The sequence below is a fragment of the Ictidomys tridecemlineatus genome, chromosome 10 (genome assembly GCF_052094955.1).
Source record: "Ictidomys tridecemlineatus isolate mIctTri1 chromosome 10, mIctTri1.hap1, whole genome shotgun sequence".
Classification (NCBI taxonomy): domain Eukaryota; kingdom Metazoa; phylum Chordata; class Mammalia; order Rodentia; family Sciuridae; genus Ictidomys; species Ictidomys tridecemlineatus.
In genome coordinates, this window is record NC_135486.1 from 86,032,887 (window position 1) to 86,056,207 (window position 23,321).

The 23,321-nt window shown below is 39.5% G+C and overlaps 1 protein-coding gene across 4 annotated transcripts in view; it reads left to right on the plus strand.

The window, feature by feature from the left end:
• The window catches only part of Rsu1 (Ras suppressor protein 1), a 184,110-nt gene that overhangs the window by 38,557 nt on the left and 122,232 nt on the right, over positions 1 to 23,321 (plus strand). For 3 of the 4 annotated variants that reach the window (XM_078023362.1, XM_040277147.2, XM_005325802.5), the window contains exons 4-7: positions 449 to 569; positions 6,473 to 6,591; positions 8,237 to 8,319; positions 8,591 to 8,705. In XM_078023362.1, the coding sequence (XP_077879488.1) occupies positions 449 to 569; positions 6,473 to 6,591; positions 8,237 to 8,319; positions 8,591 to 8,705 (438 nt within the window). Of the gene's footprint in view, positions 1 to 448; positions 570 to 6,472; positions 6,592 to 8,236; positions 8,320 to 8,590; positions 8,706 to 10,862; positions 12,630 to 23,321 lie in introns of those variants that run through there. The other variant, XM_021726670.3, reaches the window with a different exon arrangement.

Sequence of the window (23,321 nt, forward strand, 5' to 3'; positions counted from 1 at the left end):
GGCTTGAATGCATCATCACTCAGGAAGGGACTTGGGGGTTTGCCATCTTTCTTCTGGTGGAGATGCTTGAAAACAGAAAGGAAGAAAACAGTTGTTGCTTGACATAGGACGATTGCAAGTATATATACTTAGTAATATTCACTTTAGGCTGCCTGTGGTATAGAAATTCTTTTTTGTCCTTTCTTGTTCCCTGCTCTCTTCTTCATTGTCTATCTGATTTGAATGATGCCAAGAATTTTTTTATATAATTGTACAGGGAGGAAACACACCCACTTCTGCTCTGTGGTGAGTTAGTACCTAAGAAAACCTACACAAAATCTATAGGACCTATGTGTGAGTTGGAGGGTCACGTTGGAGTTTCATTTCTCCTTCCTTTGAAAGTGGAATGTGTTGCTGGCATTTCTGGAGGGAGATTCCTGGATTCTCATTCTACATTTTGTTTTCATAGCGGTGCCACCAAACATAGCCGAACTGAAGAACTTGGAAGTGCTTAACTTTTTTAATAACCAGATTGAGGAGCTGCCCACACAGATCAGCAGCCTTCAGAAACTCAAACACCTGAACCTTGGGTGAGTACTGGAGGATGGGACAGGAAAGGAAGGTGAGGAAGGAAGTGGAAGGGGAGTGCAGGGTGTGGGCAGGGGAGGCCGCCATTTATAATATTGCACAGAAGTGGATTTCTAATTTCTTTTTATGTTTTAGGTTTTCAAAAAAGTTTTATTGTTTTAATATATCCTTTCAATGGCCTGCATTAGTGCAGATCTACTTGAGAGCTAATTGAGAAGCTAATTGTTGGCACAATAAGGGAGTTTTTTTACTGTATTTTGTTTCCAATAAAATTTTATTTCAGTTGTGTTGACCAGGAAGGGACTTATTTGGCTAATATTAACTGTTCAGACAACTCATAATATAGCTGCTCCCCTGCCCACCTGTACTAAGTAGAAATAGCTTACAAAGTATCTTCCTACCAATTTGAAGTTGGACATTTGTCCATTCCCTAAGGCCACCTCATTAACTCTTGAAATTCTTCTATGTCCTTAGGCTAGTCTTCCTTTATGCAGAGGTGGATGGGGCGGAACCAAGTAAGAGTGAATAATAATAATAATACCTTGGGTTCCTACCTTGCTTTGCAGTTTTTAGAGTCCGTCCTCCCTTCAACGTTTGACCCCTCAATATTTGTGGGGTGGGGAGGACAGACTTTAATGCTTTCATTTCACAGAGAGGCAGAGAAGCCCTTCTCAAGGGTTTAAGTGACTTGCTCTTGATAACCCGAAGTCAGTGACTGAGCTGGGGAGAGTTTCATTGGTTTGGCTCCATGCGTTCTCCGTAGATGCCAACCAGAACTTCAACTTCTGAATTCTGTCTCCATCAACATAGGTATTAGGTGAAACTGCCACTGATGCTTTTTTTTTTGTGCGAAGTAATATATTCATTAAACTATATCCACTAAATGCTCCAGTTAAGCTTACGGTTTACTTGGAGTGGCAATAGAAGCTGACCAGGTATTTATTAATTAAATAGGAAACAATTATGAAAAAAAAAAGTCTCATTCATGAAATGAGTACTAGTTCATTCTTTCCTCTGGGGGTGTAGGTAGACGGTGTTATTTTGATGTTCACTCTGGCTGAGACACCATCTTTCTAACAGCATTCTTTTCCTAACATGTGAGAGGAAATGGAGTTAAAGGAGAGCGAGACATTGCTTTATTTATTTTTTTTAATATTTATTTTTTAGTTGTCGTTGGACACAACACCTTTAATTTGTTTATTTTTATGTGGTGCTGAGGTTTGAACTCAGGGCCTCACACGTGCTAGGTGAGCACTCTACCACTGAGCCACAACCCCATCCCCTTATTTATTTATTTTTGAATGGGTTGTATTTTTTATTTGTTTGTTTATTTTTAAAATTTTCTTAGTTGTTGATGGACTTTTATTTTATTCATTTATTTATATGTAGTGCTGAGAATCGAACCCAGTACCTCACGTATGTGAGGCAAGCACTGTTCCACTGAGCCACAGCCGCAACCCCATATTTTTGTTTTTTCCATATTTTATCAGTGCATTATAGTTGTACATAAGGTGGAATTTGTTGTTAAATATTTAGATATGCACACAGTATGAATTTGGCCCCTGTCATTCCCCAGAATTTCCCATTTCCCCACCCACAATCCCTTTCCCCTCCTCTATTGATCTCCCTTTGATATTCATTAGATGCCTCAACATATCTTTCTTTTTCTTTTTCCTCTGTAGCTTCCATATATGAGAGAGAACACATTACCCTTGACCCTTCTGAGTTTGGCTAATTTTGCTTAATCTATTGGTCTCATGTTCCATTCCTTTTCCTGCAAATAACATAATTTCATTTTTCTTTATGGCTGAATAATCTCCATTGTGATATATATCCCACATTTTCTTTATCCATTCATCCATTGGAAAACACCTAGGCTGATTCCATAGTTTACATATTATGAATTGTGCTGCTATAAACGTGGGTATGATGTATTACTATAGTATAAAAACTTTAACTCTTCAGGACAAATAGTGAGGAGTGGTTTGTCTGGGGCACGTGGTGGTTCCACTCCTAGTTTTTTTTTTTTTTTTTTTTTCATTTTTTTTTTTTTTTTGAGAGAGAGAGAGAGAGAGAGAGAATTTTATTTATTTTTTAGTTTTTCGGCAGACATAACATCTTTGTTTGTATGTGGTGCTGAGGATCGAACCCGGGCCACACGCATGCCAGGCGAGCGCGCTACTGCTTGAGCCACATCCCCAGCCCCACTCTTAGTCTTTTGAGGAACTTCCATACTGGTTTCCACAGTAGCAACCTACTTTTAATTGAGGTGGTTTTTCTTGCTGCAAATCTGGAGACGGTACTCCATCAGGCAACGCAAAAAAGAGAGGCTCCTACCTTTTAAATCTTGTTTTTGAAGATTATTAAGTCCTAATGTATAATTTGTATGTAAGTAAAAAGCTAAAACTGGACATGTATGTACATTTTTACTGTTAATTCGTTCATTTATTAAGGCAGTTCTGTATATCTCCATCATTATGTATCTGGTGAGCAGGACATAGTAGTTATAATTGTTACTATAATTTTTTTCTTTTTTCATATATTTCTTGACATGTAAGTACCTATTCTATGTCAGGAGCTTTTGCTAGTCTTGGGGATGCAATGTGACAATCATGGTTTGGGCCTTAGGCATGAGATCAGGGCCTGTGGGCAGTCAGCAGCAATGGTCCAGCAGGGTCACAGGTGTGCTGGGGCAAGTAGGGCCACAGAGGGAGCAGAGAGAGGAGCAGGCTGGCCTTCCTGTGGTCCTCAGAATGGCTCCCATAGGCGGGATTGGAGTTGAGGCTTGAGGCCTGAGAAGGAATTTATCAGATTACTAGAAGCAGCAAGACATCTCAGGTTGATAAAATGACATATTTTAAAACTCAGAGCACTGTACCACATGTCTGCGAAGTCTTATTGCGAGTTTATTGGTGTTGCTGAGTGTCAAGTGTGCGGCAAGGGATGGTTGGTGAGAGGCAAGGCTAGACAATCATGAATGTGTCTCTGCTGCTCCTTTGTTTGGGGAGGGTGGCACTGGGGATTCAACCCAGGTTACATGACCACGGAGCTACATCCCCTGACTTTTTAATTTTTATTTTGAGGCAGGGTCTCACTAAGTTGCCCAGGCTTGAACTTGGGATCATCCTGCCTCAGTATCCCAAGTAGCTGGGATTACAGGGTACACACCATGCCCTGCTCTGTTACTCATTTAATGAGTTTATTGAACTCCCAGCTGGGTATCAGGTGTTATTCTCAGTACTACCTTCCAGCCCATATGGAGCTCATGTTACAGTTCAGGAACCTAACTATAAACAAAAAAACGTCAATCATGACAGGGAGTCAAAAGTGCCATTGAAGAGAGCTTTGATTTTTATCCTGCTGAACATTGAGAAGTTTGCGCAGCAGATTAGTGGATACGAGAAGAGGTCAGATTTTTGTATGAAAGATCAGTGTGGAAGATGATTGGCAGGGGCAGGAATGCAGATCTGGAGGCCATTGAGAACACCAGCTTGGTATTCCTGGGGAACTAGGGTGGTGATGGTGGAGGCAGGAGAAGGATTTCGTGGGAAAAATATGAGGAAAACTGCAAGGCAGTAACGGAGGGGATGGGGGGATACCCAGATCTGTGTTGGGCCGCTAAAATAGAAATATAAATGGAGATGAGTTTGGGAAGATAATGAGCTTGGGTTTTATTCAGTTGGATTTGAGGTTCCGTAGGACAGAGTGGTAAACTTTTGTTTTTCACTGTCTTAGTTTTCTTTGTCCTCTTTGGAGTTTGCCTTTTTGGCTCTTGGTGTTTAATGATTATATAAACCTTTCTGTATTTATAGCTGCATAGGTGGGGTTGTCAAAGTTTGCACAAAAGTTTTGAGTTCTCCGAGAAAGAAATCGGGATGGATTTCAATAAAGGAATTCTATCCTCAAATGGCATAAAGAATTATACACATACAACAAAGCAAGGTTAAGGCAAGTTGTAGAGAGGAATAAGCAGCCAGAATTAAAATAGACCCTCAGGAGACCATAAAATTGAGCAGTTAGGCCACATGTATTTAGGGTCTAAAGGGGACACTCAACCAGAATTTGCTTTTAAAGTTGTATAATTTGCTGTTTATTCTGATGTTCACAAGACCAGCTGTTCTGGAATAACTTTGGACCTGGTTGATTGCTAGAGCTCATATCTCGTGCACACTTAGTAGTTAATGAATCAAGTGAAATACTGGACATAAATGTGCTTCACAAATTATGAATTCATAGAAAATATCATGAGTAAATATTATTCATTATCATGATAGTAAATAGTCATTGAGGTCATTTGCCTCATGTGAATTCCACCTGGAACTTTCCTGCCTGAGAGACAGAATCCACTTTCTTCTGGTTTCCCCTTCAACTGTCCTTCTTGTGAGGCCTGATTGGTGGAGCTGGACAGCGCTGGATCTGTTAGGAGAAGGATTGGTGACTAGAATGACCTTTATTATCACGTCCCTCCACATTTTAGTAATTGTCAACTTGTATTAAAGCTTTTTAATTGGCTTTTAAGTTTGCTCTGGGGGGCAGTATTTAAAAAATACATACGTATCCTGTATGTGTCCTAAAATTTACCATCTTAATCATTTAGCAGTGTATGGTCCAGTGAGTGATAAATATTTTCACATTGTTGTGCAAATAATCTCCAGAAGTTTGTAGGCCTGAAACTCTATACCCATTAAACAATTCCTTTCCCCTCTCCCAGTCCCTTGCAGAAAACACTCTAATTGCAGATGGTTTTGAATCGTAGTAATTGTACATTAGAAAATTGATATCCTCCTCCCATTAAAAAGAATAAATGAAGTAGTCAGGTGTAGTCGAACATGCCTATAATCTCAACGACCCAGGATGCGAAGGCAGGAGAATTGTAGGTTCAAGGCCAGCTTCAGCAACTTAGCAAGGCTATATCTCAATATAAAAAGTAAAAAGAGCTGAGGGTGTAGCTTAGTAGTAAAGCATCCTTGGGTTCGGTCCCTGGTACCAAACCAAACCAAACCAAAAACCAGACACACACAGGAATAAATGAAATAAAAAGTCCAAAATTGTGAAGTATTATTGATACATTCATAGAGAAGTTTTTCTCTAGGTGATAGATATTTTGTGATAGTTTGTTTCTACATACAACCGTTATTGAAATTGACCATTGGAGAACATGAGTACAAGAAATTTTCAAATGTATCACAAAAATATAGATTCTCTGATAAAAATTATTATACCATGTGAGTGACAAAAATTATTATACCATGTGAGATAAATATATTGTATGATCTCACTTATGTGTAGGATGTAGAAACCCAAATTCTCAGGTGCATTGATACATGCCAGTAATCCCAGCTACTCCAGACACTGGGACAGAGGTCACAAATTCAAGACCAGCCTCAGCAATTTAGCTGGACCCTTTCCCAAAGTAAAGGGGATTAGGGATGTAGCTCAGTGGCAGCACCCCTGGGTTTAATCCCCAGTGGAATGGGGAGTGGGGAGATGTTAGTCAAAGCACATAAACCTTCAGTCAGACGAGGAGTGAATATTGTGCATCATGGTGACTAATGTCTTATTTGAAAGTTGCTGAGAAAGTAGTGTGTGTGTTTGTATGAGTGTGTTTTCATACTCATACGTGCACATACTATATCTAGGAGGTAATACACATGTGCAATCGCTTGATTCAGCTGTTTGACTTTGTACCCATTGCCCCATGCTGCTCAGCATTCGTATGTGCAATTCTTACTTGTCAGTTAAAGCAAATTAATAATAAAAATTTTAAAAGTAACATAAAATGCCCATGAATCTTGGCATCCCTTGTGGACCCTCAGCCTGTCCAACCAGGTTTAGTGTGAATATACAGTATTGCGCATAAACATCTTTTGCATGTGATGACAGGTTTTTCTCCCCCCAATGACAGGATGAACAGGCTCAACACTCTGCCTCGAGGATTTGGCTCTCTTCCAGCTCTTGAGGTCCTGGACCTGACTTACAACAACTTGAGTGAAAATTCTCTTCCTGGAAATTTCTTTTACCTTAGTAAGAAACTTTTAATTCTATAAATCTCCTTAACATGGTACTTTGCGTTCTAAGAGTGAAATTTATTTGCCAGGGCCCAAACTCTTAAGAGAAATTATGAGACATATATATTTTTTTTCTTTACAGACTCCTTTTGAATATTCCTTCATAGCTCAGCAGTATTTATATTTGATATATAGTTATCTGACACCTCTGGGCAGAAGTGGACTTAGTAATGTCATATTAACTTTCTGAGAGAGATTTTTGTTCCTAAATGAGATCAAGTCTCACATTTAGCCAAGAAATTTGACTTTCTTTTTTAAGAATATGCCAGGAAAAAAAAAGGACTCCCATGTTGCTATTAATTCTTTGTAGGATATTTGCTTAAAGATATTTCAGACAATTATTTATGAAAATACCATTAATAAACTGTTAACAGAATTTTAAATTTTCTAGCCAGGATTCTGGTTTTAAGCCTTATAAAAAAATACTTTACTCATGTTGTCAGTTTTTTCCGGTGCGCAAACATGAAACAATTGTTGGTAATAGATGAATATACTTTATCTTTTTATATGCAAACAAACTTCTTGTTGCAGTACTCCTTAAAGTTAGGAAAAACTTAATTTTCTAGGAACTCATGAAATATTTAGGAAAAGATTGCCTCCTTTAAATGAATATACTACTTCTCCAAATAGCAACATCTCAGGCTTGCAGAAAATCTGAATTTTCTGAGCTAGCTTCTAGATTTTCAGTTTTATATTGTGTACACTGCTTTTCCCAGACTTTCCCAAACACATGAAACCAATTTGAAAATATTTTCTTTCTTGGGCCAAGTATATATTGTCTGTGTTAAATATATTAACATATAGTTCTGCCAAATTTTAAAAGAGAATACCTGTGAATACATTTTTTTTTAAAGCATACATCTAATTATAACTCCCCTTTTTTATTGAGGACAACAGATGCTTTAGAATTTCAGACTTCAGTGCTTTGGGGTCAAAGCATCACTTTGTAATTATGAACAAAGTGACTCCTGGTAATTCTCCCGAGGTTGGGCTTCACTCTTGTTCCATGACATCATTTCAGCCCTTTTGTCTTCATATTTTTGTCATTAAGGCTATAGGAGCAAGGATCAGTAGTTAGTCTGATAGTGGAAGACATGAGCCCTGGTTATGACTCTGATCACCAAAAGCCTTCATTTCCTTATTTATTTTGAGCATCTCTCTGTTTACATAAGAAAGCTCTATTGTGACAGTTTACATGAAAGAGCCCTTTTGCTCTAGGTGTTCATGTAAGTGACACAGTGGTTCTCTTTGACTCATTTTGGATGCAAATGGATTGATAAACTTGAATCAGAAGTAATAGAGAAAAATAGCTATCTTTCCCGAAAATGCATTGAAACTCTGTGCCAAAAACTGCGAGTGGTGCCCACAGTTGTTAATTGTGTCAATCCTCTTGGATATAGATGTTTTCCTGGACACACCAGCTACACAATCAGCCAGTAAATCTGAGTTTGACCTGCTTGTTATTATAGTAAGCCCTAGGTATGTCACAGGCTTTTCACCAAGCCAGGGTTATTAATCAAAGCTGACTCCCTTGTATTGATCAGACCTCAAATGGTTGGGTTCCATGCCACCCTGTTTATATATTGCTGTTTAATTTGCAGCCACCCTGCGTGCACTCTATCTAAGTGACAACGATTTTGAAATCCTGCCGCCAGATATTGGGAAGCTCACAAAGTTGCAGATAGTAAGTAATTTATCTAAATTCTTAGAAAATCAATTCACTTCTGCAGCCCTTGTAGGAGTAGAATCAAGTCAATTTGAGCAGGAGTAAGGTTTGTTTTGCAGGAATGAGCCACGACTCCTGCTACTGTTTCTTGTTTAGCCACAGACACTTGTAAATAAATTGAAAGGATTGAGCCTGAGAAGGAGAGAGGGCATGGAAGAGGACAAGAGTTTCAGTCGAGTACCTCGTTGTGAGAAATTGTTTTGACAACTCCTTGTTTTCTTGTATTTAGCTCAGCCTTAGGGATAACGACCTGATCTCACTGCCTAAGGAAATCGGGGAGCTAACGCAGCTTAAGGAGCTCCACATTCAGGGGAACCGCTTGACTGTTCTGCCCCCAGAACTAGGTAAGACTGCTGATGGATGGTCTGGGTCTTGGGTTACATTAATAATAATTATCCAAATGCAGCAATTCCAAATGACTGCTCTCCTCCCCTTGGCAAACCCTACTCCCAGGCACCTGATTCTCATCATCTCAGGCCCATTTGTCATTGACCAGAGTCAGCCATTGAGGGTTTGACCTGCTCGGCTGCTGTGTTCTACAACTGGAGTGTCCAGCATCTCAGAAACTGCTGACGGATGCTGACCCAGCTCAGCAGCAACCTGTGTGGTGTCCTGGGAAGAGCTGGGGTGTAGTAATGTTCTTATTTATAGTGCTTCATTTACTAGCTGGGTATGCCTTCTAGGTTCTGATTGGGTTATTAATGACTTACCAAAGTATCACTCTTACTTTTCTTTAATACTCTATTTTTTTTTCTTGCCCCTAAATACTTACCACTTAAAGTATTAGTTCTATTCCATGGGAAATGCCTTTTCTAGTCATGAATTTGGTTCTCTCCTGGTTCCATCTCCAGTGAGAATTATTAAATAGGGTCTGTAAGAATTCTTTGGTCCTATTCCTGGCTGCTGAGTCTCAGTTCCATTCCTGGTCTTCCTAATGGCCCAGGGTGGATGTTGGCCCTCACATGCAGACCTCCCAACCAGCAGTGAGGTTACTGAGGTTGTGCTGTCCCCGTTCCCCCTAACCACAGTTTTAGCACCCATGCAAAGGGTGCATTCACTACACCTTTCGTCTCCTGAGTCTTTCTATCATTTCTTTTCTTCAGTCTTTTTTGAATCATATTTTCTCAAATTTTGATCATTTGCTTTTCTGCACTCAAATGCCATAAAAAACTGCATTTAACTCATACTTCTCTGAGAAAACAGTTCTTTATATTGGTGTGGTGGTTTTAAAGAGGGCAGCTATTATACACTGAGATGTAAGTACCAGGAGGACAGGGACATTTTCTTATCTGTTCCCTGCTATACCCCCAGTCCCTACCATGTGCCAGGCTGGAGGGATACACTCAAGGAAAATTTACTGAATTGGTTAATGGAACAAGAACCTTGGAGCCAGGCACAGTGGCACACGCCTTCAATCCCAGCAGCTTGGGAAGCTGAGGCAGGAAGATCTCGAGTTCAAAGCTAGCCTTAAACAACTTAGCTAATGGCTCTAAGCAACTCAGTGAGACCCTGTCTCTAAATAAAATGTAAAAATAGAATTGGGGATGTGGCTTAAGAGTTTAAGAGCCCCTGGGTTCAATTTACAGTACTGAAAAAATCACATCAATGTTTATTGTAGCATAATTCACAATAGCTAAACTCTGGAACCAACCTCGTTGCCCTTCAATAAATGAATGTATAAAAACAATGTGGCATATATACACAATGGAATATTACTCAGCAATAAAAGAGAATAAAATCATAGCATTTGAAGGTAAATGGATGGAGTTAGAGAAGATCATGGCATTTGCAGGTAAATGGATGGAGTTAGAGAAGTAAAGTTATTCAATCCCAAAATCCCAAATGCCAAATGTTTTCTCTGATATAAGGAGGCTGATTCATAGTAGGGTAGGGAGCGGGAGCATGGGAGGAATATAAGAACTCTAGATAGGGCAGAAGGGTTGGAGGGGAAGGGAGGGGACAGGGGTTGGAATTGATGGTGGACATTATTAAATGTGATGAACAGTATTATTCAAAGTACATGTATGAAGACATGAATTGGTGTGAATATACTTTGTATACAACCAGAGATATGAAAAATTGTGCTCTATATGTAATAAGAATTGTAATGCATTCCACTGTCATATATAAATAAAAAATAATTTAAAAAATGGAAAAAACAAAAAAACATAGAACCTTGGGTCCTTGGATAGCAAGGTGTTAGGAAGACTGTGAGCAGGCAAAGTGTGACCTCTGCCTGGACCTGTGCTGTCCATTACGGAAGCCTTTGGCCACATTTCAAATGCTCAGTGGCTGGTGGTGACACTGTAGGAACATGCACATAGAACACACTCCTGGCAGCACAGAGTTCTGTTGGGAAGTGCATGATTTCATGGAATGATCACAAAATTTGACCTCTACTTTGACCATCTCCTTCCATTCCATTACTGAGGTTAGACCAGAAAGATTTCTTTTATGATTTTAAGGACTGACGAGTAACTTAGCATTTTCTCTTTATTCAGTTACACGTCGTCAAGTCCTGCCTTGGGAGGAACAAAGTACAGGATCCAGAAAAGCTTTTTGGCAAAAAAAGAAAGAAACAAAAAATGAAGGCAAAAAACTTCTTGTCAAAACAGAGATTTTGTGCAGTGATTGTTAACCGTTGATGTTAGCATTAACCATGTTTTGGAAGTTATTGCAGACTACAAATACTGTTTCCTCCCCAACCTACTGAATCTGAGCTTCATGTGTAGATGAATCCTTGTGTAATATGATAAAGGTCACTGATACTCGTCACATGTCTCCTTGGTTCATGTCCTTGGTAGAAATGGAAATACAATTGGGTATTTTGTTGCTCTTTTAGTTCATTTTTCAAGTCATGAGGCCATGTAGGATATCTGATTAAACAATATTTTACTAGATGATAATTATTAGAAAAATACCTAGTTGAACCAATGCATGCCTGCTCATTTATTTTTAAATCTTAATCCCTGTTGCTTAGTTTATTTAAATTCTCTGTCAATATTTCTATTAAATTTTTCAATACCAAATTATATTTTGTTTTTATTCAGAAGTAAAATTGGAAAGAAAGTCTTTCAATGACTGTATTTGCTAGCCACACCTAGCAAAACTTGTTTGATGGAATTTTTTCTATGTGTTAGGAGATGCTTAGTTGGAAATATATGCTAACCCCCCTGGGAGTTTCTTACACATCTAAATTCAAGATGCTCGAGATGAATATAATTAACTAACTTACTTAGTTACTTTCTTTCTTTCTTCCTTTCTTTCTATTGAAGCCAGGACCTTTAACTGCTGAGCTACATCCCTGCCCACCCCCTTTTAAAATTTTTTTTAAAGATAAGGTCTGACAATGGTACTTAGCACCTCACTAAGTTGCTGAGGCTGGCTTTGAACTTTCGATCCTCCTGACTCAGCCTCCTGAGTGGCTGGGGTTACAGGTATGTGCCACCATGCCTGGCTATTTTTGAACAATGATTATTTTCAGTCAAGAATAATGTAATAGTAATATAGTACTAGCTAGTATGTATTCAGGCCTCATGTGCCAAGGCATTAGGAGAAGTCATTTCCCTTCTATCTGTCTTATGGTTGTCATGAGAATAATAAGCCAACTTTTTAGAAGTGAGGCACCGGAGGCTTCCAGAGGGTTGGTAACATCTGCAGGATATAACTAGTGAGTCACAGAGGTAAAACTTGGCCCTGACAGTCTCTTTTCCAGGCCTGTGTTCCTGGCCACTGTGTTGGTCTCCCTCCCACCAATTAGCCAATAAGAAGATTCCTAGAAATTCGGTTTCTAACTTTGAACAAAAGACAACCCCTGCCCTGTCCTCCCAAGATGGTGGCAAGAGCAGTTGCCTGATGACTTGGCTGGTGTATGCGCAAGGCTAGAATAGTACTTTGCAAAATGTGTCTGAGGTGGCCTCTGCAAAACGAAATGCTGTTCTGTAGTTCCATTCCACGCCAGTTGCATTGTCCCCATGGTTCCTGCCTCCCAGTGAACATGTACTATGGAAGGAATGTTTGTTGTCCCTCTGCCTTCTACCCCAGTTGACCATCTGGAAGCCGCTTCTGGTGAGGAGCAATGCTGGGCACTGACGTACTTACAGCTTATTCCCCAGCTGCAGGTTTGCTTTGGGGTGCATTTTAAAGTGTGGATGATGATTTCCCTCCTGCATGTTTATTTTGTACATGTCTGAATAAGCAAAGTAAATGCCCCTGAGGTTCCTGTGAAGTGTCCTTTCACAATAAACCTAGAGTTTATTAACTTGAAACCTTGTTGGTGAGAGTGTTTCTGCCAAGAAAGGAAACCCAGATGAGTTCTGACTTGTCAGATGCAAGAACATGCAGGAACGCAGCAAAATAAAGCCTGAGGCTTCGCTGGAGATTTAATGTGTAATTCTATTACTTTCCTTTCATTGTGCATCCTTGCAGAAGTTACTTAAACCATATTGTCTGATTTCTAAACAATACAATACTTGCTTCTATGTTCATTCATATACCTGTGGAGTATTAGGTATACTCCTGTCACTCACCTGTTCATTTATTCATTTATTAAGTTTCTACTTTAGACCAGATCTTGAGTCCAAGGAACTTACTTGTCTAGTAAAGTAAAATTCATGTGTTCACCAAGCATTTATTGAGACTCTGCTTCATATATTTGCTAGGGATTATGATGAGAGAGAGAGAGACCATTCTTTACGGATCTGATGTTCTAGTGAGAGAGAGGGAGAGAGTAGGAGAGAGGAAAGGGGGAGGGGAGGGAGGGAGGAAGAACACAAACATAGTATGTCACATGGTATTAAGTGGTCTTGGAAAATATTAAGTATGCCAAACTTGGGGAGAAGTGACCTGAAAAAACTTCACTCATAGGATGGTGCCTTTTAAGCAGACACTTAAAAGTGAGAGAGAGCCCTTCAGACAGGGAACATCATATGCAGAGGTCCTGGGATGAGCTTCTGTGTTGAGGAACAGTAAGAAGAGTAAGGTAGTTGGAATGGAAAGAGCTAGGGTGAAAGGTGTAAGACATGAACTTAGAAAGCAAGTGGGGACCAGTCCACATAGGAACTTGGTTTTTTTCCCCCTGGTACTAGGAGTTGAAACCTGGAGCACTTAACCACTTAGCCACATCCCTGGCCCTTTTTGAAAATTTTTTATTTGAGACAGGTTCTCACTAAGTTGCTTAGAGCCTTGTTAAGTTGCTGAGGTTGACCTTGAACTTACAGTCTTTCTGCCTTAGCCTCCCAGATTGCTGGGACTACAGATGTATGCCATGGAGGCACCCTGCTAGCATTCTGGCTTTTACTCTGAATGAAATGGCCCTCCACTGATGCCTCCATCCTTATCATCAGAATTTGCGTATTTGTTACCTTACATGTTTGAAGGTTAGCTTATCCTATGTATTGGAATGTTGAGGTGGGGAGGTTACCCTGGGTTCTGCAGATGAGCCCAGGGGTGGCAGGAGGAGATGTGATGACGGAAGCATGAGGTCAGCATCCCCATAGAAGTAGCCTTGAGCCCAGGAATGCAGGCAGCCTACAGAAAAGCATAAAGAAGCAAGGAATTTATTCTCCCTTGAAGCTTCCAGAAGAAACACAGCCCTGTTTGCACTTTGATTTCACCTTTGTAACCTCTAATTTGACACTGTGAACTTGGAACTGTAAGAGCATAGATTCCTGTTTCCTTGAGCCTCTCCAGTGGTGATTTATCCTGGCAGCAGTGGGAAGCCAGTAACAGTGGCCAGACACTGGAGGGTTTTAGCAAAGGCGTGGCACATTCCAACTTATGTTGCAGTGGGGCTCTTTGGCTGCTGTGTTGAGAATAGCGTAGAGAGGGAAGAAGACAAGAATGGAAGCAGAAAATTGGGGCAGAAGATGATGATAGTGACCTACATGAGAGCAAATGCTGGTTTTCTCCAGATGCTCGTGGTATCATAATGGCTGGCTTCTGGGTGTGTTTCTGAGATTCATGATGTTTTAAATGAAGGGATGAAAGACAGTGGAATGAATAGGACATAACTTTCCTGTGTTCATACATGAATATACCGCCAATGTAACTCTACATCATGTGCAACTGCAAGAATGGGATCCTAGTTGGAATAAGTTATACTCCACATATGTATAATACATCAAAATACTCTCTTCTGTATACCTAAAAACAAATTTTAAAAATTAATAAATGAGGGAATGAGACCATTAAGGTTAATGTGAAGTTTGGGTCCTGAGCAGGAATCAAAATGGGGAAGATTTTAGGAAGGACAATAGAAGGGGAGAAGAGGAAGTAATCAGGAGCTAATATTTGTATATTTTGATATCCAAAAGATAGCAAATTGAAAAGACAATGGAAAATTAGAATCTGGAGTTCAAAAGAGAGGTCTGGGCTGCAAATACAGTTTTGCTAATATTAGTAGAAATTTCATGCTACAAATTGGATGGTGACTGTAGAGGGTGGAGGACGGAGCCATCAGTGTGGCATGAAGCTGAAGCCTGAGGGATTAAGAATTTTTATGGGTAGGGCTGAATCCCAGGCAGACCACCTGAGTGGGGAATGCAGCTCCCCCTGACTGACCATTGGTAACTCAATAGTGTGATATGCTTTTGCTTCAGAAAAAAACTGGGTTCTCTGATGGGGTAGGTGGAGGTGGCCTCATTTTCTTCTGGTATCTGTAGTTAATTCTGCTGGTGAAGGTATTTTAGCCAGCTTTTTGCTACCAGGACCAAAAGACCTGACAAGGACAATTTTAGAGAAGGAAAAGGTTATTTGGCGCTCCTTGGTTTCGGTCCTTAGATGGCCAACTCTATTCTTCAGGACCTGAGTTGAGGCAGAACATCAGGGCCAAAGTGTGTGGTGGAGGGAAACAACTGGGAATGTCAACAGGAAGGAGAGAGAGGAGAGAGGAGAGAGGAAAGAGAGAGAGGGAGAGAGAGAGAGAGCACCAGCGCTCCCCTCATTGTGGCCAAATACTAACCTAAGGCAGGCCCCCAGGGACCCACCTCCACCAGCCACACCCTACCTGCCACAGTTACTGGCCAGTTAAGGCCTATCAGTGTGGATTAATTTGCTGATTGGGCTAAGGCTCTCATAACCCAACCATCTCACCTCTAAACTTTCTTGCAGTATCTCACACATGAACTCTTCCATATCAAAATTGAATCGGCTCCTGAGCCTGCTTGGATTCGGAAGTCTCTCTTGGGTGGAAAGCAGCAAGGTGACTGACTGGAGTTGCACCCACTTTCCTTCACTTACATATTATTTCCTGAAAGAAATTAATTAGCAGAGAGGATAAAAGGCCTGCTTTGTAGGAGAGGAAGGGAAGGCGTGTGATCATAACTAATCCTCAGGAAAGGTAAAACTACTGCTGAATGAGCAGTGTGAAGGTGACCTCAGGGCTGGTGGCTGTGCCTGGTGATTGAAAACAGTACTTTGTTCCACTTTTACATTTTCCAACTTGTGTATGAGTTGGCTTGTGGGCTGGAGAAGTGAGTTGTGTGTTTTCATGGTTTTCTTTCCCCTGTATTCCACGGCTTTAGTGACTTATTCTCGATAGAGTCATATCTGGGGTCTTGGCTTCCAGAATGTTGTGGGACCCTTTCTCCTGCATTTGTCATCCAGGTGATGCTGTTGCAGCTAGTTACGTAATGAAGCAAGGTGCTCTAGATGTCACACCTTCTCTGCACCAGTCCAAGCAGCCTGGAGTGTGTATGCAGTGGTGCAGGTACCTGGGGTGAGCTGCTTGGTGTCCCACTGTGTGTACCAGTGATCAGTAGCACTTTTTATGTTAGTGGCTATGAGAAGCACATCTTTCTGGCACACTTGTGAAGGGTAAAGACAAAAATTAATTCCATTCAGAGAAACTTGTGATGAATTGAGGATTTTCTCTCAATTGAAGATTGTTTTCTCCAGAATGAATAGGAAAAAAAAAAAAGACAATATTATCTTACCTGATCTAAATTTTCTTCTATCATATCTCTTAATTCTTTTCTTGTGGACATTGAGAAGCTAAGAAGAAATATTGTCTCCTGAGTATTGAGGCAGACAAGAAGGAAATCCATTACTTTTTGGTTAATCAAGTCCCTGATTACCAGTGTATTTATCTTCTCTTATTGTCACTTTGTCAATTGGTTTCCTGTTTTTCATCCAGAGTTTTAAAATATTTTTAAAATATGAACAGTGGAGCACAGAAGTTAATTGTTTGACTCATCATCATTAGACTTAGGTTTTGAATCTCTGAGGCTTTGGACAAGTTGATTTACCTTCTATATCTGAAGCAAAATGACGTAACATAGCCCCTGTCTTCTAGTTTAGTCATGAGAATTGAAAGGATAAACCACATAAAAAGGTTAACCCTGCATGAGGTGCTCAGTAAATGATAGGAAATGAACACCCTCCCATGCACATGGGGGGTTCTCTATACTGTCAGCCTTTGCCTACTGAGGGGCTGGTTTTCTAACACCTGGGCCCTTCTCATCAAATAGCTCCAGCACAGAGGCTAACCAGCATTACCCTGGTTATATGACAGGAAGAAAGAGCTTCACTAAGTGTTTGGTGAGAAAAGCTAACATAGATCTAAAGATAGGACCCTCCTCCACACGTGGTGATGGGTCATCATGTCCTGTGGCTTAGAGAAAGTCAGAAAAATCCCCTTGTGAATGTGGGAGGCACACTGGGCACAGAGAGGATGAGACAGGGGAGGGACAGGAGGAAAAACAGCCATGAGATGACATGGCTCTGTGTGATACATTCCTGGGGTGGATGAGAGATCCAACGGGAGGGATGTCACTGCACTTGCTCATCAGAATAATTTTAATAACAAACTTGATTTCTCACGTGATTATGCAAAGTCCATCCCTTTTATGAGTTTTATATTGAGACCAGGAGCAGGTCACCTGGTTCTTCTACCTAGAAAGCTCTGTGGTTATGTTTTTGGTTGAACCATTCATTGGTGGCTCCATTCATTCATTCATTCATTCACTTTTTTTCTTGATATCCTTGATGTGGCTATTTCCTTATCACTAGGTGTTGGATACTTTAGTACTTGCATGCACTAAGTAGACCCACGTCTTTATCCCATGCTAACATCTTAGTTGACCTCTCTGCATGTGGCGACCTTGTTTTCCAGTTGTTTAATTTCTTGCTGGCTTGTGTTAGCTTTTGTGAGAGTACTCATTTCATTGACTTTTTTTCTTCTCCCAGAACTCTTGATAACCACTGTTCTAAGCTGATTATTTTCATTTTTTTATCACTAATCTGTGATTATAATTAGAATCCTTTTGTTATTTGTCTACACATTAGTGCCATTTCATTTTTAAATAACTATAAATTTATTTTTATAAGTCTTGCTTATATTGTTATAAATTAAAACCAACAGATCCAGAGCATGAAGTCTGCTCTGGATTTGGGAAAAGACTCAATTTAGCCTCCACAAGAAATCCTTTAATTTTTTTCTATGAGAAAAGATGTGATACAATTATTAACCATATCTAGAATAATCAGATTCCCAAAATAGAATAAACAAGTTCTTATTTTCTTTGTAGTCTAGCTTCTCAATTCTTGATGATCCCCTGCTCTAATCCAAGGCGGCTTTATATTGTTAGAATTGGTTTTCTCTGCCTTAGTTCTGTTAGCATGACAAGTAGAGATAGATACTGGCTTTTCTAGTTCGGTTGAGAAGTAGTTCTACTGTCTTCACCATCTTCTCTGCTTCCCTTCTTGGTTTTGGTGATGTGTCCGTCATAGCCTTGAGAATGAAGTCCAGACATGAGATGGCACAGCTGGTGCGGTTGGCATGACTCACTCACAGTCCTGTCTCCGTGCAGCACCCGAGGAGTCGCTTCAAGTGAGTCACTTATCTGTCAATCACTGTTACAATTCTACTTCACCAGGATCTATACCTGAGCTGCTTTAATTGTTTCAGGTTCCTGATGAGATGAAAAATGAAGAAATTTTGAAACAGGGTCATACAATGTTTTATATATTTTGTTTTCATCTAAAAAGCAGTTTTTAACATGCTAAAATATAACACAATGTAATTATCATAGTATCCATTGGATACTTGGAGAGTTTATAAAACTTACTTTATGGGAGGCTGTGGGGAAGTTGGGCAGTCTAGATGTTCATTAAAATTGTATGGTAAACAGATCTCCTTTCAGAGTCCCTTACAGAAAATGTCAAGAAAGTCCACTGAGACTGTCTCCTCACCCACATTGTTACTTTTTTTGAGGGGGTGGCAACATGGGATTGAACTCAGGGGTAGTAGACCACTGAGCCATCCCCAGCCCTATTTTTTTTAATATTTATTTTTTTAGTTGTAGTTGGACATAATACCTTTACTTTATTCATTTATTTTTATGTGGTGCTGAGGATCGAACCCAGGGTCTCACACGTGCAAGGCAAATACTACCTCTGAGCCACAACCCCAGCCCCCTTTTTTTGTATTTTATCTAGAGATAAGTTCTCACTGAGTTGCTTAGCCTTTTGCTTTTGCTGAGTCTGGCTTTGACCTTGATCTTCCTGCCTCAGCCTCCCCAGCTGCTTGGATTACAGATGTGGGCCACATTGTTATTTCTTCTCTGCCTCCTGTATACATTGTTTTGGGAAACTCTGCTTTTACTCTCCTGACTCAAGTCTCATATCCAAACAGAGGGGAGCAGTGTCTGGCATCTTGTAAACTTCCAGTCATGGAGCTTCATGTACTGACTCTTGCCTTCACTCTCCCTGGCATGATGTTTAGTGATTTTCTTCTTCTCTGTGTCCTTAGAAAGGGTGGAGTCTGATTCTGGTTCTGATTTCTCATGGGAAGCCTACAACAAATGTCACTTGAAGGCGCAGATGAGATTGAGATGCCAGTGTTTGCAAGGCGGGGAGAAGTGGATACAGGTTTTCTGAGATGAGCTAGGGAGAAGGAAATGGGAGAAAAGTGGCTGGAGGCTCCTGCAGTAGAACCAAGAAGGTCAAGAGCACCTCTTTGTGTGTTGGCATCATTTCTGGGCTAAATATTTTATTGTTTTGTTTTTAACTTTTCCTGTGTTGATCCAAAAAATCCAAAAGGATGTAAGAGAAGGCGGCCAATATTGATCCACTACATATACTGTCCTATTTGGCATTTTGTTTTATTTTCTGTGCTGGGGATGGAGTCCAGGGTCTCACCCATGCTGGGCAAGCACCACCTTGTCCAGCTATATCCATGTTCTCCTGTTAGGCATTTTATGCATAGCTTCTTACTCGAATTTCACAGCAGCTTCTGGAGATTGGCAGTTTTCTCACTGTTCCATTGGGTGATGAACAGGTGACTCTGAGAGATTGAGTGACCCATGGAGGACACATGGGGAGTAAGAGCAGGGGCTGGAGTATAGAACTCAGGCACCCCATGTGATGAGTACAGCAGAGTGACCAAGGGTAGGGTGATGGGCTGTTTGTTTATGCCCTTTTGAGACCAAAGTAACATATAAACTATGCATGTCAAGAAATAATGTTTTATTTAAAAAAAAACTCTATCAGGTATTAATGAATAAATACACCTACCTTAAAAGATATAATAGTTGGTGAAATGGTTGCCAAATGGATGATGTGCAAACTGTAAAGATAGAGCACCAAGGCCGAGGGCTTTCTTTATGAAATTATAAACCATGCCTTTTTTGTTATATGTACAAAATTAAATTAGTCAAATGATCATTCACATTTTTGAGGCTCCTTTTAAGCTAGGTAGAACTACATAAATACCTTAGCTTTTACTTAAAATGTCAGAGTTTACAAAATAGTTTGATGCACAGTCTTAGTTCTGTGCTGGGATTCCGGAGAGCTCTCTGGCCTCTTTTTAAAATAGATGAAACCAAAGCAGATTGTGACTTGCCCAGAATTGCATTGGTGACATGGCTCATCATTGACGGAATCTGATTTTTAGTTCAGATCTTTTGACTTCAAAAATAAGTATTCTTCCCTGTTGTATATATATCCATAAATGTATCAATACTGAGCCAATACAGAGGCATAATTTATCATTAGATGACAGATGGCAGTGATTCAAATATATGCCCTAATTTTATTTGAAAACTAAATAAAGCACAAGCAATAGAAAATGTGTACCCGACTTTACATTGTGACTTGGATTCTATTACCTGCTCTTACATTTTATTTCTGTGCTAATGTTTCTTTTGCCATACTTCACCAAAAAATCATATATCACTTCTTTTGATTCCCATGGTCTTAGTTGAGAATCAAAAATGACTCCCGTCAAGTCTCCTACATGATATTTTTTAACAAGTTCCATTTTATATATTCCATTTCAGTGAATCTTTAGCCCCAGAAAATGCTTTGAGCATAGACTTTAAAAATGCTAAGTGAATTATATTTCTACCTGGTGAGTTATTGCCATAAAAGGGGTGGGACGTCGCAACATATAAAACGTTTCCGTTCTGTAGTATAAATTTCAGGAAGCCCAGTGTCAGGTTCAGTGTGATTGAACATGTTCATCAATCTGTGTTAATACCAGCTGGTAAAGCCTGCCACTGTTTGCAGTGGACACCCTTGATTTAATAGGACACTAAATGTGTTCTTGCCCTGGGAGAAATGCTGGCAGTACTGAGATTCCAGATTTAATTTTTGTTATTCCAGAGGCATGTGTGTAAATACAGTCCTTATCACCTGAATACATATATAATCTTTTACATTTATATAACATCTCCTCTCAAAGTGTCTCCTGTGTATTATATTATTCCTATCTAAAGGAATGAGCAGCGTTTACTGAGTCAGACCCGAATGGTACTGTGTTTATGAGTGTGAGTTTCTTTGGGGGTACCAGAGCTGGAAAGCAGGGAAGAGGAGGATCTTTATCTTTTATGTTGTCAACATCAGAAATCTAGGAAGGAAGCCAGAAGGGTACCTTATCATTACTCATCACAGATCGACTTTTTTTGGCTTTTGTTTATTTAGATCTTTCCAGAATCATTCACGTATTCAACAGAGTGCGAAGATCCTAAACTGCCTACCTAATTCATGAGCATCATTTGTGCTTCCATGAAGTTGTAGGCAGTAGCCTGCATGTTCATGTTAGTAAACGAGCTTGGATTCATTCTTTACATGTTTAATGACTTTAATAGGCCTTACGTTGTCTCCATTGCTTTTTTTATTTGTTGTTTTAAAGAGTGGCCCTTCTCCTTGGGCGGCCCCTATCCAACCTCCCTTATGATTTTCAGTTTCTGTATAGAATGTGTTCCTATAATCTGTAGAGATGGGGGAACAGTGGTAAATGAAGGAGATATAAGTCTTGCCCCATGAAATAAATCTTTGGAAACAAATAATTAAACAAATAGTTAAAAATTGAAAAATGGAGATTACAACTAATACTGAATATACTAGAATGTAACTAATCCAAAAAAACTTAAACTGATCTAAAATCGGAAACTTTTTGAGCACTAATATGACACCACAAATGTACCCTTTCATCCCTGACCTCATGTGATGGGTTGTAGTCAAAATGTAGACACTCAAAATAAAATTCCCTTTAGGCTATGTATATAGGAAAGTATGTATAAAACTTATGTTTATATAAATGAATGTTGTGTTTAGTTTTGGTTTCCATCCTTATGACATCTCATGATGCATATACAAATATTATAAAATATGGAACTGTCTTGAATCTGAAACATTTCTAGTAAGGGATGCTTAACCTGTACTAACCTTCTAACTGATTTTCCAGCTTCCTATCTTGCTCTTTCCAGTCCATTCTTTTTTGGGGAGGAGGGGTGATACTGGGGATTGAACTCAAGGGTACTTGACCACTGAGTTGCTTAGCACCTCACTTTTGCTGAGGCTGACTTTGAACTTGAGATCTTCCTGCCTCTAGGATTACAGGCATGCGCCACTGCACTAGGCTTCTAGTCCATTCTTACCCAGTAATCAAGGTGCTCTTATAAAATCACAAATTTGTTTTTTTGATTTTGTTGATTAGAATTCTCTACTGTGCTCTATGGAGCTATAAGAACCAGGAAGATCTGGACCCTATGTTACTCATGCTGCTTTTCCTGCACTCATTCATGGGCTTCTCTGTGGCCCCTCAGCTCTTTAGGGTCTTTGCCTTATGCTTAGAATTTACATCTGAATACTTGAGCATTCTTAATGTCTTTAGGTACCAACTTGCATGTTTTCTTCTATGATGAGCTCTTTCCTATTCTCTATCCCAAACAGTTCCCTTGTTATTGTTACTACAGCATGTTTTCCCCCATGCATAGCACTTTTATTCAACAAATATTTTTCCAGCACCAATTATGTATCAAGCACCACTCCAAGTCTTTTGACAGATATCAGTGAAAAAAAAAAAAAAAGAAAAATCCCTGGCTTCATAGATGTTTAAATCTATAATCAGCTCAAATTAATTTTGGGGCATGATTTTTTTTATATGAACAGTTGCTTGTACCATTTCTAAGAAACAATTTTATTTTCCCATGAAATGTATTTCATGCCTTAATCAAAAAAGTCAGCTTATTATGTAAATGTGAGTGTGTTGCTGGACTACATATTTCATTGTTCTACCTTTATAGCAGTACTACCTTGTTTTGATTACTATAGCTTCATCATAATCTTGAAATCACAGTGTCCTCTCTTTCAGGATTTTTTGGGGGGAGGTTATTCTGAACTCTTTGTATATGCATTATCAATTTTAAAATCAGCCTGCTGGAGGTTTTGGTTGTTGTTTGACTGAATTGACAGGTCGATTTGGAAAAATAAGCATCTTAACAATATTGAGTCTTTCAATCCCTAATCATGATATGTTTATTTAGGTTTTTAAAATTTCTATCAGTGACATTGTACTTTTTATTTGCATATCTTTTGTTAAATTTGTCCTTAAGTTTTATGGTTTTAGTCATATTGTAAGTATTTTTTTTTTAATTTTATTTTTAGTTGTTAGCTAATGTATAGAAAATGGCAGTTTTTTGAAAACTGATCTTGATTTCAGTATTCCCTTTAATTAA